The sequence below is a fragment of the Ornithodoros turicata genome, chromosome 8 (genome assembly GCF_037126465.1).
Source record: "Ornithodoros turicata isolate Travis chromosome 8, ASM3712646v1, whole genome shotgun sequence".
Taxonomy (NCBI): domain Eukaryota; kingdom Metazoa; phylum Arthropoda; class Arachnida; order Ixodida; family Argasidae; genus Ornithodoros; species Ornithodoros turicata.
In genome coordinates, this window is record NC_088208.1 from 41,073,051 (window position 1) to 41,091,397 (window position 18,347).

At 46.3% G+C, this 18,347-nt stretch overlaps 2 protein-coding genes across 2 annotated transcripts; one reads left to right on the forward strand and one right to left on the reverse strand.

Moving 5' to 3' along the window:
• The first annotated feature begins 26 nt into the window (after window positions 1-26).
• On the forward strand, window positions 27-1,858 carry LOC135366297 (centrosomal protein of 19 kDa-like). The gene has a single exon (XM_064598974.1). The coding sequence runs from the start codon at window positions 209-211 to the stop codon at window positions 704-706; it is 498 nt and encodes a 165-aa protein (XP_064455044.1). The 5' UTR covers window positions 27-208; the 3' UTR covers window positions 707-1,858.
• Window positions 1,859-3,238: 1,380 nt separating this feature from the next.
• On the reverse strand, window positions 3,239-17,893 carry LOC135367393 (mucin-5AC-like). The gene is made up of 13 exons (XM_064600640.1): window positions 15,823-17,893; window positions 9,919-10,140; window positions 8,379-8,482; window positions 7,917-8,019; window positions 6,911-6,985; window positions 6,406-6,492; window positions 6,169-6,325; window positions 6,030-6,078; window positions 5,797-5,883; window positions 5,593-5,737; window positions 4,471-4,620; window positions 4,070-4,173; window positions 3,239-3,563 (listed from the first exon to the last, which is right to left on the reverse strand). Exons 1-13 carry the CDS (start codon window positions 17,614-17,616, stop codon window positions 3,422-3,424), a joined length of 3,219 nt encoding a protein of 1,072 aa, XP_064456710.1. The 5' UTR covers window positions 17,617-17,893; the 3' UTR covers window positions 3,239-3,421.
• Window positions 17,894-18,347: the final 454 nt, after the last annotated feature.

Sequence of the window (18,347 nt, forward strand, 5' to 3'; positions counted from 1 at the left end):
CGTACAGTTTCCCTTCTTCTCGGCTAGTACATCCAGGATGTTTGTCTGCAAATCATTTGTCCGCGAACGGACTGGTGAACTCCGGAGGTTGAGTGGTGTTTGGCAACAGATTAAGAAATTCGTCCAACTTTAAGGCAGCCTTATAAAGTCTTTAGGCTGAAGACACCTTTGGTGACGTTACAAACAAGAAATTAGATAATTCATCGTGATGGCTTCTGAAGAAAAGGTAATCCGACGAATTGGGGTAAAATTGAACCCACCAGCGATAGTGGTGGTGTATGAAACAGGTAACTCTCTTCGTAAAAGAACAATCCCTGTGCGAGAATTCTTCAAGACCTCGAACATAAAGCGTGCAGCCGAAAATATACGGGACAGGCACAGCTCAATTTTTGAGAAAGCTCCCCTAGTTCAGGTAGAGAAAATGCTTTGCATTATCCAAGAGACCATGCACGGCCATAGTTTAGAAGGATGCTTGCAGAAAGTTGAGCGTGAATTTACTGTGTGTCCCGAGGAAGATCTGAATAAATTGGACGACGAGTTGCTACAGAGGAAGAAGGAGTTGATGAACATCACTTTTGAAGAAAACTGCGTTAAACCAGGAGATCCCAACTTTAAGTATGACATCGAAGACGATTTCGACATGGCGGGACCTATTGAGACGTCCGGATGGGACTCGGAAAACCAAGATGATGATTTTGAGTTTTAAGTTTTGTGATTCACTTCTTGGGAGACCTTACCTTCCTGGCGACCACAGAATGTAGATAATGTGAAGTTGATAACACTCACGTTACATACACTTACATTGTGTATAACCCACGGAGTTGCACACATATGCGTAACACATGCAAGTTTCTCAAGAATTCAATTATAAATTTTATTTGAACACCAAATAGATGAGTCAAATAGATGCTATCAACAAGCAGCATAAATAAGACAGCTTTGTAGAAAACAAAACTCCACACACATAAATAACAATATAATGTTTTGGATAAATACAGCTCCAAATAAGTTAAGGGCTTATCTCCTCCTCTATTCTATCCTCCTTGGATGCCTGAAGGCATGACCAGTGTGGTTACTTGTTCAGATACTTCTACGGGACTAGACATTTTATTGTTTGCACTCATTTATGACGGGCTAAACTAGTCTTTCTGCTCTAACAGCAAAACTATGGCAAAATACAGGTATTTACAGAGTTAGTGTGTCGTACACAGTTTGCTAGGTATTCACTTCTGTCCATTTTGGTATTTAGTGAGAGCGGCAACATTTCCTTGAGCCTGAGGAAGGACAAAACACAGATAGAACACGGAACAAAGTGGACAACACAGGTTCCAACTGTGTTTTGTCCTTCCTCAGACTCAAGGAAACGTTGCCGTTCCACCAGCTCACTTGCACACTCCTGATTTGTTCACTATTGTATTTAGTATCAGAAGGGCATCACTGGGAGGAACATTCTGTGAGCAGCAGGCGCGGATCTAGGGGGGGGTCCAGGGGTCCGGACCCCCTCGGGAAAATCCTAGATCCGCCCCTGGTGAGCACACCCATGTGGTGACCCCAACCATGGGACCCCAAACAGAGTTGTTTGTGGACAGTGTGAAATGGTGGGCTATAGGAGCCTCAAGGTGTGCTGGCCAATGGAGTCCAAAAGAAGGATCTTGCCCCTGGACATTTCCGTTTGCCTTCTTTTCTGTACAACAGTAGTTGACGCAGAAAGGGGACAAATGCAAAAAAGGGCGTTTCCAAACACCCTAAAAAGTTTGGTTTTATTAATTGTACGCGTATTTATTTCTGTTGTAACACCCCTTATGTAATGCCCTTGGGCCTTTTAAGGGTCTTAATAAATGAAATGAAGAGAAAGTTATTTGACTCGTCAGTGGTACAACCAAAAACCCATACACACAATGCCTAGAACAGGACTACTTCAAGTTACTCAAAATTGGATTTCCGAGGCGAATCCTAAGAAAGGGAAATTTTAACTTTTAGTTGGACGATGCTTTGCGGTCAGTGGGGGTTCCGTGACACCCATACAGATCTTTGAACCCTGAGAAAGATAATATATAAGATTGGGACCAAGAGAGGCAATGTTTTGCCCTGCCGTCCAACCATGTAAATGGAATAAATTGAGTTGAATAAGGCACATGTTCCGTTATAAGCCTCATCATTAGCACCATACTAACGCATGTTAGGCACTACTTTCTTTGTGTGACGTCGTGGCATTTTGACATGTCTTCTGCGCTACACGGTCGCATCAGGAAACCACTATGTTCGCCATCGGCCGGCAATCTACCCGGCTAATTTTTTCCTCCGAAAAGTGCTCGGATACTTATTAACGAATTTTAAAGATCAGGGTTGCTTTCGCGGCCGCAGAAGCTCCGGCTGCGTGACGTCACTACCTAAGCGGAATGTGAGCGCTCGGCGAGGAGGAAAGACGCCCGATCTCTATGAGACGGCCGCGGCATTCTTTTTCTCAAGGTCGCGCCCTCATTGGTTCTGAGGGAGTGACGTTTGCTCGTTTTGCCAGAGAGGGAATTCCGGAATACTTCACAACATCCGGCGTCTGCTCTTGTCACGTATTTAGTAGAAAAACAGCCAAACTACGCCACTATTTCGCGTGAGATTTTCTCTTAACGGTCGCATCCATTCCAGTCGATTTTGCGAGATAGTGGTGTAGTCTGACTGTTTTTCTCCTGAATACGTGACAAGAGCAGACGCCGGATGTTGTGAAGTATTCCGGAATTCCCTCTCTGGCAAACCGAGAAAACGTCACTCCCTCAGAACCAATGAGGGCGCGACCCTGAGAAAAGGAATGCGTCTAGACGGCGTCTTTCCTCCTCTGAGCGCCGAACGCTCACTCTCTCCGTTTAGGGAGTGACGTCACGCCGCGGAAGCAGCGCCGATACTTAAAATTCGTTTATTTGATAAGTATCCGAGCACATTTCGGAAGCAAAATCTAACCGGGTAAATTGTCGGTCGATGGCAAACATAGTGGTCGCAGATGTGTTTCCGAATGCGACCGTCCCTGGGCTAAACTCTGGCCATCCAGGGGAATCGAAACATTGCAGGAAACACCCTGGACTATACCACTCGTGATGGAGAATTATTGTAGGACATTTTTTCTTTTCTTTTTTTTTTATAACTGTGATGAATATAACGGAAACGGTGAGAAACGATACCGATAACTGCACATAGCTCTTACGCGTTTGAAGAATGCGCACCAGAAAATAGGTTTTGGATACTGCTCTCAAACGCAACACGAAACAATGTTTTTTCGGTATCTTAGCAAAAGGCACAGTATTGCACTTGGTGTAACCTACGAATGGTCTATCCTGATATACATACTTAAGGTGAAGTACTCAAGTACTTCCATCACACTGAAGCGCACATGTCTTCATACGCAGTATCTACATACACAGCCACAATGCTCTTAGTACTGATAGTCCGCATCGGTCTCTGCATAGTCGTACTCGTCATCGTCGAGACTAGCTGGTCGGCGGTGGTAGGGATCGGAGAGCCTGTCCAGGTTGGGTGAGAGCTCATCTTCGTCTGCTTCGTAGTCGCTCAACATTCTAGGCATGGAAATAAAACACTGAGCAATGTGCTAGGAAAGGATCATTCAAACGTCTGTCGTATAGTAACGGAGGTATTTTTTAGTTCAATTAATTTTCAATGACTCGGGATGTAACTGATAAATGGTAGAGTTTGGAGATTCTTTGGTATTTTCCCACTCGGAGGTGGGGGCTCGCAATGACGTCGTTGCTCCGCTCCAAAATGGCGGCCATGGCTCCTCCCAATGGCCAAACTCTCCCAACAAATATAGGACAGCTGGTGGAGAAACTTCACACTGGAGTCATTAAATAAGCTTATTAATGGTGAATTCGGGTGGTCAGGCAACACGGCCTAGCGCTCGGAAATTGCTAGGTCGGCGCCCGCGCGGAATCACGTGACCGTTGCCACCCGAACATGAGTGCCAGGAATCGAGGGGTTTTTAGTCACCGGATGAAAGGTGAATGTGATGAGGGTAAACCAATAAAGGCTACACATTTTGTACACGCTGTTGCGTCCATATACTCACAGGTCCTGTGCCTCGAGATTTCCTTCTTCAGCAACCAGTAGTTCGTATTCCTCAGCCGCAAACTTATCCCAGTCAGAAATTTCGAGCCCATCACCGTCGTGATCCTGCAAGTTTGACCCTTTTTTTATCGCAACTGCCGCATGCCACAGAAAAGTATCGGCAGATTCGAGATTCTCTCGTGTTCATAATATAGATAATAGTGGTGAAATATGAGATGAAATTAAACGATAAATGTTATTTTAAGCGATTACAAGCAAACACGTCATCTATAAGTCTAAATGACATACTGCTCGCCAAACCAAGGAGGCTGCGAGTATTTTTTCTTTTTTAGTGAGGCAAAATGTACAAGTTTTTATGAAACGGGGTTCTCTTTATGTAAGTTGAATGAAGCACGCTCTTACGCGTTGTGTCGCGAATGGATCTCGCTGTTCGTGGTCCAGATACTTCTCCAAATTGAAAAAGGTGTCGTAGAAAATGGCTGTCATCTTGCATCTTTTCAGGTCTGCCAAGGATATTTTACCGCTCACCTTTGGTTGTATCATGTCCAGCATCTGCAATTGCAATACTCATTGTGGAGTATTTCCCGAGACTCCCTATGTTACCGAGGTCCTCAATTCACTGACGTCACCCATCTAAGCGACGGTACCCGTATTCACCTAGATTATGTTTCGGCAGCCATTCCGCGTTGTGTTCGTGTATTGGATTCGAGCAGCTCAACAATAACGGCGCGGCTCTCGTGACGTTATCCTCGTGGTAGTGACTCTACACGAGAAACGTCATCATGACGTTGGTAGACAGACTGAAACCGAAACAGATCGGAAGTGGAGAGCTGGGTTCCACGAATGGGCACTTGTTCGCTGCCTCCTATCGAAAGAAAAGTAGGACGCGTCGTAATCCCCTCAAGACCGTGGCTTTCGGGCGCGACCTTGTTCGCCTCTATAGCTTCGACCGTAGTTCAACTCTACCAAATTGGTGGCGCTGTCAAACACTGTGACGTCATTTGTTTACAAACAGGGAGAGGTCTATTCAACACCAGAGATGCTCGAGAGTCGACTCCCAACGACTCTCTTCTCGTCGTTTATCAAACTCGCGCTCTGGACTCTCGATCACCTCTAGTGTTGAACCTTGGAATTTTTGAACGGGAACCACTGCCACGGGGATGTTGTCACGAGAGTCGTGCCGCTGTATTTGCGTACCAAGAGCTGACTTTCTCGACTCTCGAGTTGCTCGAGAATACACACAACCGGGTCGCTAGAGTCGATGACGTACGACTCGCGCGAGCTCAATAGCCAGTCACAACCGGAAAGTGTTTCAAATGGAGCCGACTTTTTATGTCCACTATTTTCAATTCCGCCGCCATGATGTAGTCAAGTTTAGTTTCGGTTTTCGTTCACTGGATGCCATATCAAGACTGACAATGTGAACGGGGTACAAGAACTGAGAAACAGCAGTGAATGCGTGGAGGACCTACATCGTGACAACAAATATGACTGACCGCTGATGATGACACACAAATCCTGTACCTGACACAAACAATCTTTGAAGGGCAGCGTTTCGATACCGAGAGCTTCCATGCGTTGTAATTGTTCCTCGTAGAAATACTCAAGCTCGTACATTGACAAGTACCCGTCACCATCAAGGTCCATGCACCGAAACCAGTATTCAATGCTGAAAGAGCCACCGCATATGAGAGCAAAGCACCGCCATAGAACGTGCAGCAAAAATACCTTCTTGGGTGCCTTTTATCTTCCTCCGACATGAGGAAACAGACAAACTCGTTGTAGCTCATCTTGCCTTCTTTCTGTATGGGACCTCTGAACAGAAGAGACGATATAGAGATGAAAGTGGGAAAGTTGCTTATATTATGTTTTGTTATTACATATACCGTGTGCACGCAGAGCTCGAGATATTCGTGTTACCGCAACCGGCATGCATATAGACATCATTCAGGTGGTCTCACCTCGAAATGGCGCCGGAGAAGATCCGCTCAATAATTCTCAAGGAGATTGCTGAAGATTTAATAATCGTACGGTTTAGTTGTAAAAAAAAAACGTGACGAGAAAGCGTTGTATTAGCAAATATTAAAATAGTTTCATCACCTCCTTCATTGTGCCGGGATAAATCGAACTTGTCGATGTAGAGGTCATGGTCTTTGTCTAGTTCCCAGAACTTACAATAGATCACATAGAAATGTTCGTAGGAAAAATATTCCGTTATTTGGTTGATGTCATCTTCTTCTTCGAGCAGTGACAACACCTGCGATGGTCGGAAGGATATAATTTCTTATTCTGTCGATGAACGGAGAGACGTTTCGTGAGACGACGACATAGACATACCTGAAGGAAATTACTTTTCCTCAGTTCCGAAACCGTTATTCTTCCACTCCACGATCTATTTACAGAATAAAATATCCTAGCAATCACCTGCAAAGACGATATTCACAATCAAGAAAAGCGCCATCTGTTGTGTGCGCACACAAAAGGGATAGGACATGTCTACTACTACTATACAGGAAGAGGACAGGGCTACTATATGCGGCTTGCATGCGCAACAGTCTCTTCCTTCTTGCAATGGCCATCTATGACGTCAGTATGGTAGACCGTAGACCCTCCAAACTGAAACTGAACTAGAAAATTTCGGCTATTTGTCTGTCCAATAGGACGACGCGCAGTGAAGTACTTCTTGCGCGTACATTCAGTGTTGGGTATAAGTGCCGAATTTTTGAAAAGAGACTCGCCGAAGACTAGAAGTCCTGATGTGTATGTGTGTACTTTAAAATACAACTATTTACATTAATCAGAACTGACTGCACAAGTTCCGATGGCAGCATTTATTACTTACAGTATTCACATAACGGGAGTGAAACTCGACGGCGTCCTTGAGGAACAACAGGCCAGGATGGGTATCAATCACATCCTAGAAAAAAAAAAAAAAAAAAGAACAAGGATTTATTTGAGGGGTAAGCAGCACTCCGAGCACTTTCTCTGGGATAAAATTCACACATAAACGTGTTACTAAAATCCATCCATGTGACAACAATAAGGTCCTGCTAGATGTGACAACCATGTTCATATCAACGCATCTTTACATTTGGAAATACGAAGAAACTTCTTGGCACGACGCAGACGCCGCCTATTTCACGTAAGAATAAAATGCCGCCCTCTGACGCTATATTTGTCGTTGTTGTCGTTTTTCACGAAACACTTTTCCACATCCAAGCGGGAGTTATTGACGCTTCTGTACAGGGCGCGCCTTCGTGACCTTCCTCGATGTAACGAAATGTTCGATACAACGAAAGAAATTGCGGTCCCCGTGAATTTCGTTATACCCATAGTCGACCGTATAGTCTAGATGCTGTATCTGGCCGGCACAATTCACCCGCATGGCACTGCAGCGTTTACACTTTTTTTCCATATGAGAAGGAGTCAAGTGAAAAGGCGTCGGTTGTAGACGATGAGGTTTCCAGGCTTCTTTCCAAATAAAGCCGAGTTTTTTTGTGTGTGCACACAGGATGGGTACACCTTTCAGTTTTTTTTTTTTTTTTCGTGTTAGCGCCGCGAAGCAACTGTGGTTATGAGCGGCGTACAGACGTACAAACAGCAGGAAAGGAGCGAGGGGATTAGTGTATGCCCTGGGCCGACACCAGGGGCGCTGTGAAGACAGCACAGGGGTGTAGTTGCAATAATGTAGTTGCCTCCAATGCAAACACCGGCAGTGTGAACTAATTCTGATCATCCGAAGGGATCCAGGGGGGGGATTCGAACCCAGCAACGAGCTTTTACCTACTATTACGCTTTAATTGCTACGGTATTATTTGGAAAACTGGAAAGAAAGATCATCTCCATACCTGCATCAAGGGCACCAAGTCATCGGGCACAACGTAGTTCCTGGAACCTCTACTAAATACTTTGACGAACCACGTTGGTTCATCTCGACCAGGAGAAATGATCCTGCAATACAGGTCCTTGGCTTATTGGATACACATTTTACTTTCTTTCTACTGTTTCGCTTATTTATTTACATAACGGAGGGTGGGCACACGGTAAGAATGTAGAAAAAACATCAACGAGAACGGAGTACATTATAAAACGGATATTTGACAAGATGCAGAAAAACAAAAAGTACAAGATACTATAAGGTACATACATATAAACGGGATACACAATAGATGCAATAACAACTCCGAAAGTGAGAATAACAGCACCAAAATACAAAAACCTTAGAGACTAAGTTAGCTCAAGGAAATACCTAGTAAGATAGCTACAGAGTGCGGGTTGGGTCAGTGAAGGTAACACAGTCGCTTATGTACCTTTTCCAGTAGTCCAAGAAGGCATCTTTGGTAACAAATCCCTTGGCGTCTCCTCCGGCAGCAATAAAGAGAGGGAGCTTCCAATACAAGGGAAGACCACATGCCTGTGCAACACCATGTATAGATAAGATAAGATAAGAATTTTGCGTGCACAACTTCCACATACAAGCTTTCTGCAACCTGCACTCGCGCCCGTTTACTCTGCCGGGTGTTCTAAGCACTACGCTACGGTTGGACAATCTACTTGGACACGTCTTCGGCGAGGAACTTTCAGTCATGGTTCGGTACGGGTTCAGCTCCACAGCAGCGCAAAATATCGGGAAAGAGAATGTTGAGCGGATCGCCATGGGCAAACACATCCTTACGATTCTCAAATAACAGAAATGTACTTTTGTTGTTGTTGTTGTCGATACAGCAGTGGTTCACAGCAACACTGCATGTTCCAGGTGCAACGTTACAGTAGCATACTGTACTCTCTATGTTCACTCGTCGTATACACCCTGTTACATCCTGCTCAGGGACTGGCCGTTATTTTCACAGCCCAAAATAAAAGCTTGGGGTTGCTGGATGACGATAATCGCGTACAATGAAGCCTACAATTGCCAAAAGGAAGAAAAAAAAACGAAACACGATCAATGGCGCTTCGTACTGCCAACTGTAGGATGGGACAAACGAAAGCTTGCCCAAGTCACAATTCAAAAATAGTACCTCTTGTCCTTCCTGACCACATGTATTAACGTTACATCTAACGTTACATAGCGTGCACGTTCACGTGTTGGCTTAGGCCCGTTAGACGAAACGGCGCCTTCTCGAACGCGCAGTTAGACTCCACTTTTTCTCCTTTGGGAGCAAGAAATTAGACTCGCCATAGCAGGGTCTCCAACACAATTATGTTTAGCACGTCATTTCAGCTTACATTTGGTGTCCGAAGTACCCGACACTTGGGTTACAGTTTTGTTTTGTCCAATTTCGGTGTCGAATTTGTAAGTAAATCGTAGTTCCGATCTCTCACAACGCATATTACGTCTGAACCGTTTCGCAAACCGGTAACCGACTGATTTTTTTCCCGGTTCATTTCCGGTTCAGTTCAACGGGAGAAAAGAAATATTCTGGTTCGGTTCAGTTCCAGTTCGGCGAAAAATACGGGTTTTTAGCGGTTTTCGTTTCGGCTTCAGTTTAGGTTTCGATCCTTGCTTCGAATACGGCGTGTTTGGAGGACAGAAACCCTCGGGATTTGAGACGGGCAAAATTAAGCCCCTTTACCCCTCTCTGCCTTCCTCTTTTCTGCGTCCTGTCGCCCCCTTCCTATCTCACCTCACCCTTTTTCTCCCTTTTCTCTTTCCTTCTCCTCGGCGTTCGGGGGTGAGAAACATTGTCCCTCGCGAGTTTCAAAAAATGGAGCAAAGAGCAAGAACAGTGGGACGCGTTAGAGTCACTAAATAGGGAGCAGAGAGTCACCAATAGTACCCCTATTTAGTGACACTAGGACGCGTATGAGGCTGACATAAAAAATATAAAAAAAGAGTACTGCGTGATTGACCTTTGCGATGGATCCGAAGTGAGTCCTGTACGCTCGGCCGTCTTTCAAGCTTGCAAAGGCAGCTGCCACTTTGTTCAATTGGCTGTCCTCTTGAGCAGGAGTCAGGGGCTTCCCTTGGGGATAATAGAAACGGGGAATGGATGTGGTTGACTTGGTGGAAGAGTGCACCACCCTCTTCAGCGACGATGTCTGTGGATCGTTTCTTCTTATGGAGGGATCATTCTGAAATGAACGTTGTACTTAACATAGGTCCGGCAAAGTTTGCATTCGGTTTTCCTTCGCTGCCATTGATTACGTCAGTTCGTATATTTAAACGTGATATTCAACTCTGTCTGTCTGTCTGTCTGTCTCTGTGCGTGCGTGTGTGTGTATGTGCGTGTGTGTGTGTGTGTGTGTGTGTGTGTGTGTGTGTGCGTGCGTGCGTGCGTGCGTGTGTGTGCTGGTTCTCTTAATCTTTGATTTTGTGATTGAACAGCATGTTGTCCTTGCTGTAGAGTGTAGACGTACAGTAATGTAGTTGTAATGTGCGCTGTTACCAGTTGTTACATGATGTTCTTTTTCTCGTAAAATAAACTGAACCTACACTCTTAGAAATGAACTTCACCGCATAGCACGCTCCTAGCCAACCATAATCTCGAATGATCAACATTCGGAATGACAACGTTCTCGTCCCCGATTTGCTAAAAACGGGAGGCGTACGCCTTTTTTGTGACAATTATGAACAGCATAAGTGTCACAAAATAGGCTCCGCCCCACGTTTTCAACAAATCAGGGACGAGAACGTTGTCATTCGGAATGTTGATTGGCTAGGAGCGTGCTATGTGGTGAAACTCATTTTTAAGATTATACTTAGAAGACACGACAATTATGGGCATATTCTACCAATAATATTTCTTATGACTTACGCGAGGCCTGTTCGCTTTCAGCTGTGAGTGACGTCATGCGAATAAACTCGAGCAGGACATGAGAACACACCCTCCATATCGTCGACGATGCTTAAAAGGACTCGTAAGCCACTGTATTCTGATTGTCGCGAAGAAGCCAGAGAATTATATCACTATATTAAAGCAGCAGCGAAATCCCCCCTTGATCTGCACGCTCCCTATCCTCTCACGGTGATCTGATTACGCCAGTGAAGAGACACCGTTCGTCAAAAATACCCTGTCTACGCTAGAAGTGTCATTCTTGAGGTTCACCGAATGAAACAAACACGTTCAGCGCATATGTTCCCACATAGCGAATCTTTTAAGAGTGCATGGCGTTGGTTTGCAAAGGAGGCTGCGTTGCCCGGAATAGCCGCGCTCTAGAAACAGAATAGGCAGCAAAAGTACACTTCTGCAAACCTTTTTTCAAAGTCGGAAGCGTTCCAGGCGCGTTTTCGCAATGTTTTAGGATGTTTTGCCCCGATTCCCCCAATGTAAGTCTTCTGCTGGTCACCAATTCACGAAGCAGCACGTTGTACAAAGTAGCGACTTATAATATGGACAACGCTGATTTATTTGGAAATTAATTAATTAATTATTATTGAATTTGAAGACCATTCTTGCGAACGGTCGACAACCCGTCGGAAGAACTCATCACTGGCCTGGTGAAGGCTGAGGCAGTGGCGGATCCGAGAGGGAGGACTGCCCCCCAAAACATCATTGTATGTACATTGGATTTCCCTCTCCCCCACTACGCGCTTAGACAAAGACCCCCCCCCCCCCCCCGCGCAAAAAAAGGGGGTATCTGGACCCGGCAGTGAGCTGAGGCCATAGTAAATTCACTCCCCATCACACATCAAGACTTGGGCGAACCCCTGACATCGGAGTATTGACACCTGCACATTTTCTCATGGGGCGTCCTTTACGCGGTTTGCCTACTTTGCAAGAAAACACAACGATGACCCAGAGGCTCACAGATCGTGACTGCTACCGGAGACTGTTGCAGCGCCGTTGATTGATGACTAACTTTTGGAACTGTCTAACTAATTGTTTCCCATACCAGGGGAAGACAGGCGACATAAGTCTAGTCGCCCCAGGTTCTTCTTGAAGCTCGGTCGGATAGAGAAAACAATCACTGGGCGAGACGGTAACATCCGAGCTTGCGAAGTCAGGCTGCGTCGACCAGTACAGCTACTCTACCACACGGAAACCAACGACAGATTTTCGGCGGGAGAGGATGGAATGGTGTGGCGTGAAAGGAAGAAGAGGAGGTATTATGCGACACGGGTGAGTGTGTTTGAGAATGTTTTTTTTTTTTTTTTTGGTACGATCAGAGTGTAGATTGACTAAAGCAGTTCCTTATTTAAGTTGTATAATTTCCTTTGGTGCGTTTTGTTGCCTTTTGAGTAACCTTTTCATCGCTGCCGATTGTCAGGGCTTCACATATTTTTTCGTGAAAAAAAAAAAAAAAAAAACATCGCACCAAAATCGTCCTCTTCCTCCTTTCATGCCAAACCATTCCCAACATCCTTCCCCGCCGAAGATCGTCCAGCAAAGCTTAGTGTTCATGGCCAGTGAGTCCTTCATTGACGTCGAATATCGCCGGTACAAAACTTGCACATCTCATCCCGTCTATATGGGCTCCCGGAAACATCACCTTGACCGTTCTGCGTCAGATACAGGGTGCTTTCTTTTTCTTTTTAGCTGCACCCAATTTTAAAAAAAGAAAGGAGAATTGAATTCAGTTTTGTCATTAGCTTACCCGACTTGACGGCCATTAGGAAAAAGGATTGCTTGCGCAGTAAAGTAGCTAAGCAACAGGGATCAATGACGTTCCAAGCAACAGGGATCCAACAGCTAGCTACTCTTTCGTGGAGACAACCTGCGTGTTTTCACTTTGAGGAGGAGGGAAAGCGTTATTCACGGGAAAAGGGAAGCCTTAGGCGCTGTACTGGACTTTCAAGTATGACCTAAAGATGTCCACATGTCGAGGTAGACTCACTAAATAGGGTTGACGAGTGTCCCACGGATGTATTGTTAAATCAAAGACCCTTGCTTGTACCGCGGTGCAGTCCCGCCGGCCATACATCAGAGAGAATGGCTTTTCTTGCTCAGCTCTCGCTTACCGGAAACCCCAAAGCGGAGTTTTTCGAATAAGTCCGAATTGTTTTTCGGACTTTTCTTTGTTCGGATGAGTATACCTACTACCTACCTACTCAGGTGTGCCAACCAGAGATCACCCTTCTATCTGCAAGCACATTTCCCAACAGAGTCTCGTGTCTGGTGTGTTGCAAGACTACAGAGAAACTGGCCTCAGCTGACTTTTCGGAGAATGGCGCAATATTTTGTATTATCGGATAAGAATAGCACTGTGAAGACACGTACAGCGATTCGGCTCATGACTTGCAACGTCTTATCACGTCCTTAAAAATGTACCGAAAACGATTTATGGACGAATTCGTCTGACTTGGAACGCGTTCGGGCAACTCACCCATCCCAGCCAAATGAACAGGAAGAAAAAGCACACCGGCCCACCCCTCTGATTGGCGGTCAGAAATGCTCTTCAACTGGCATCATTCAATTGAAGTAAGCAACTCTTCTTCGTTTAATTGCCTCATCCACTACAAAGTCGCAGAAGGGATGCCTTCTAATTTCATCGAAATATTTTGCATAACCATTTTAGACATCGTAAAGACAAGTTTTCTATGTCCAAGGATGAAGCATAACCACTCGCAACTGTGACATAACTTCTCCAAATCCGACGACGCTCGACAGATTAGCTGCGCAACCGATTATGCGAGATTTATAGGACGCAAAAAGCCGCTGAATTCGTAGCAGACGATCTACCGTGACGGGAGCCAAGTGTTTATTTTAGGCCTAACAGCAGAGCCCTCACGATGACAGCAGCGAGAGGTAAAAGGAGAGTACGTGACTCTCTGACGTCTCCCTCGAGAAAAGTTGCAGGTGGAGTGGTGGCAGACAGTAAAGGATTGCGGCGGCGTCCATGTGGAGACGACATAGAAGAGGAAAGCTGGACACGAACGGATCTTTACTTGTCGTTGTACCAAGTATTTTTTTTTTCCGACAGATTTCAATCTGTCTTTGTTCGCGGACGCCATAGAACTGCTCTGCCACGCGATGGCGCACCTAGCTCCACTCTTCTTTGCACAGAGTTACGTCTGTGCAAACACTGTGGAACTCTGTGCTTCTTTGACAATAAAATACCAAAGGAGGCAATCGGAGTTTATTTGTTTGTTTTTTAGATTAATGACCCGCAAAAGGGGCGAAACCTCCGTCTAGATTGACAAGTACAATAAAGTGCTCCGTGCAATCCGTGTCACCAAACAATGGCAACTCGAGAGAAGACACCGATTATTCTTTCCCGAAGGTCAGTAAAATCCCGAAAGCATTTCGCAATAAATTTAGCACGCTAGTTCATTAGCTTTAGTTGAGACAGCGCGTGCGTCACTCGAATTACGTGAGTGAAAGAACATCCATTTCCTCGATGATTTACATTCATAAATTCAAGTTCTCGAGGTCGATGTATTCAGAGGACCGTTTAGATGCCGCCCAAACGATAAACACGGGGTCGACCGCAGCCTTCGGAGCGTTAAGGTGAACGGACCGTTTTGCGTGAGTTATGTAGGAAAAACATTACACACGTACATAACACGAGCTATGAAGACACCTACAGCCGTCATTACGAAGATGCGTGTAAACGAAAAGGCATTGTTGAAGACGGCGCGTCAGCCCATACAGGAGTGTGTGCTTTACTTGAGCACTTTGTTGGCGTTACTGGCTCGTTTGAATAGTTGCGTCATAGTCTCATAGGCAAACCAATAACCATAGAATACGTGCCTAGACGTGTAATAGCCGTGAAAAGTGTTCATAGTCGTATCAGTAAAAACGTGGAATCGCAGAAATTAATAAAGTTTATCGATCTTTTCGAGCCAAAAATAATAATAATTTCTTTCGGACAGGTAAGCAAACACCCCGAAACACCAACGCTTCATTAAAACTCGAAGAAATACGAACAAAGCGATGAAGGACAGCAGATGGGACCTTGCTCTGACGGAACCTGGCAGAAGCGAAGAGCAAACATTTTCAACGTGTGCTAGCTTTTTATACTTGGCACAATTATATCATTTCATACATTAACGTCCAACTTTTAAATGAGAGAGGGGACGCCAGAAGGCATGCCCTGGGTGCTAAGTTGGGAAATAAAGAGACTTCCTATGAATAACCTTTTGCCGGTCATAACTCAACAATTGTCTTTTCAGTGCTGCCGGTCCCAGCACCGTGGCTGTATGACGTTTTCCGGCAGTGTCTCCTGAAGTCAGCCCAGGACACATACTAACCCGTCCTCTCTCCATCTGTCGACGTCTATCCGATCCCAGTTGTTTCGCGGCGCTAACACGGAGTTAAAAAAGGAGGTTGGGGGCTCTAGGTTTCTACTGCTGTAGGCCCGATTTCGCTTCGTTCATTCTTGAATTTCATATATCCGTAAATTGTACCATCGCTGTTGCGATTCCAGGTGCATCGTGCAGCGGGTACACAAGAGGATACAAGTGCGATGAGAGGAGGCGTAAAGATCGTCCCATCTGATCCTCAACCCCCACGTGGTACACGTTGTCGGCGTGGGGAATAAGAACGTCGAAGAAGTGACCGCCCACTGCATGTGCGACCTCGTATACTTCGGGGTGTTTACCGTGCAAGCATTTCCGGCCTTTCATTAATAGCTTAGGAGGGGTCGTAAATTTTGCTCTTCAAATTGACGGCGAGACAAAAGTTTATGCAAAATAAATAGAGCTTTTTGTGGTTCTAGCTAGAATACAGATTCTACAATAGCAGGGTAAGGCTTCTACTACGCGCATGCCACAGTTGCACCGACCTCGGTAGCAGCACGTACGAGGTTCATTAAAATCATTTGGAAGGCAAAAGAAAGAAGAAAAGACGTCCTCTGGATGTTTATTGGGCTCACCTGTAGACTGACCGAGTGCTTCCAGGTGTTGTACACTGCAGGCTTCTCCTGGCTTCTTTCTGGACATCTTTCGAAGAGCAACACCCGTTCGGCAACGGAACCCTTGGTGAGGAACGGCTTCACTGGAACATGAGCGTGACCTCTTTCCGTCGGTGAAAGCGATCTTTCTCTTATATGTTGCTTCTGAGAGCTTGTCAGCTTGGGATGAGGGATAGACGGAGATACGGTGTCCAGATACAGATCTGGAGAGTTCAATCTCCTCGGAGATGTGGAAAGGAGGGAGTCCACATCCAAGAGTTCATTTGTTGGAGGAGATCCATAGCCATTGATCCACAACTGTCCAGGACGATTTACCGTGGACGTCGGAGACACCAAAGACTCCCATCTGGACTTGGCTTCCGTAACGATGTGGCCGTTCCTCGGCTTCTGACGTAACAGCTGCTCGAGCCTTGTCGTTTCCTGAGCGTTCTGAAAACGCGCTTTGCCGTAGTCCACAGCAGACGTGGTTGGGTATCTGTCGTACGCCGGTTGTCTCGCTGTGTTAGTCTCGCTGCCGTACACTGATGACTTTGGCACAGTATCATTGTCGTACGTACTAGGTGCACTGGGTGTGTCTGTTTGGTGGGTAATGGCACTTTGACTAGTCGACGTAACTTTTGGCTCACAAACAGGGTAAGTAGACGGTAGCGCGCTAGGTTTTTCTGAGTCGTTCTGGATTTTACTATCTCTCACCTTAACAGACACTGTGGTGGACCTGGAAGGAGTTGAAGATGTGACGGTGGACACGGTCGGTACATACGTTGAACTGAAAGTGGTTGTTGTTGAGGTTGACGGTGTTGTCGTCCGAGGTGCTCCGGTGACTAGAGATATTAAGTTGGGCGGAGAAACCTTGAAGATTGTACGCTGCGGTGGAGGACTTGCTTTTTCAGGTGTGGGGCTAGGTGTACTGGAAGGTGTCGCATTGTCGTCGACGTGTTTTTCTTTCTCGACAGTTGTGGGTTTCGAACACCGTTGACCTTTAGAGATGTCCTCTTGCTGTGTCTTGCCAAAGTTGGTTGTCCTCGGAGACTTGCGTGAGACTGCTACTACTTTTGATTCTGTTGTCTGCAAGTCTTTTTTGAGACTCCCTGAACCAGCAGATTCCTTTACCGCAGACCTCACGGGGGTTACCTCAGTCCGTTTACCGGGTTTTGTTTTAATTTCTGCCTCCTGCTTGGCCTCTTTCGGTTGGGTTTTAACAGCAGGTGTCCTCTTTGCGACGTCAGACTTGGTTGCATCGTCTTTCTGTTTCTGATCCGGCGACTGACTTGGAGAAGCCGGAGCGGATGAAGTAGACGCTGAGGTTTTGGCGGTAACTACTGAGCCCCCCGAGGTCGGGGTCGTTGATGAAATACTGCTCTTGGACTTCCTCGCCGCCAACCGGACCTTGTCCTGAGCGACGAAGGAGTTGACCAGGGCTTCCAGTTTTCCCTCAATGTCCGCAGCCAGAAGTTCCACCGGGTCGAGGACGTTAAAGTCTAAATTCGCCTTAGGTGGCGCTGTCTGTGCACGCTGGGGCGCAATAGTCTCGGCCGGGGCCGAATGGCCCACAACAAATGACGGAAGTTTAAGCAACGGCGAACACCATCCGTAATGCACCGCCTTGCAGTCGACGGCTGAGAAAAGCAGAGGGTCTGGGCAACAAGGCTGATGTTCCACCGCGTGAACCGAACGACTTCGAGAAAGATCCACTAGAGCACTATGGTAGAGAGTCACACGCGTCACCACGTACTTGCAGCATGCATAGTTGAACATAATAGATCTCACAACATAATTCCACTTTTTGGTTTCTAGCGGTTAATCCGTATGTGCTGCCGGGTAATCCACTTTTGTGCTCGTCGATACACGAGTTGGGTCACCTGCTCACTGTCGCGCACACAAAACACATGACACATGCGTTGCAAGAAGCGCTCTTCCACAGAGGCTCCAGAGTAATCACACGCGAAAAAAAAGCACGTCGGGACCACTATACGCACAGTTAGGATATGTGCTCTCCTTCCGGTGTGGGGTGCGAAGCAGAAAGACGCGGAGGAGAGGCGATGAGCATCGCACTAAAAAAAGCATCGGCCAGACCACACGCGCTCCAAGGGATGGCCGGCAGGGAGCTCCCCAGCGCTCTCAACGAGTTGGTGCCGCTTCTATTAGTGTCGTCTGGTCCTTATATGGGAGCCCGCGGGTGGGCGACAGTCGGTGTGTGCGAGGTATAGGGCAAGGGTGCATTTACGGGAAGCAGGGTGTACACTCGGAGCGTGTACGCCGAGGAAGGGCAAACGAGAGCGGAAGCGCTCTGGGAAATGTGACGGCGGCTACGAGGTCGACTGTCGTTCAGACGGTACAATGGATGTTGTGGCCGAAACACGCTACTCGAGGTTTGAATAAAATGCGGGAAAGATGATGCATTTCTCGATGGTTTGCGCGGCAAGCTGGTATAGCTGTTGTTTCCCCGAGGTTCGAACTGGCGATATGTGTTGTGTCGGCCACGTAAA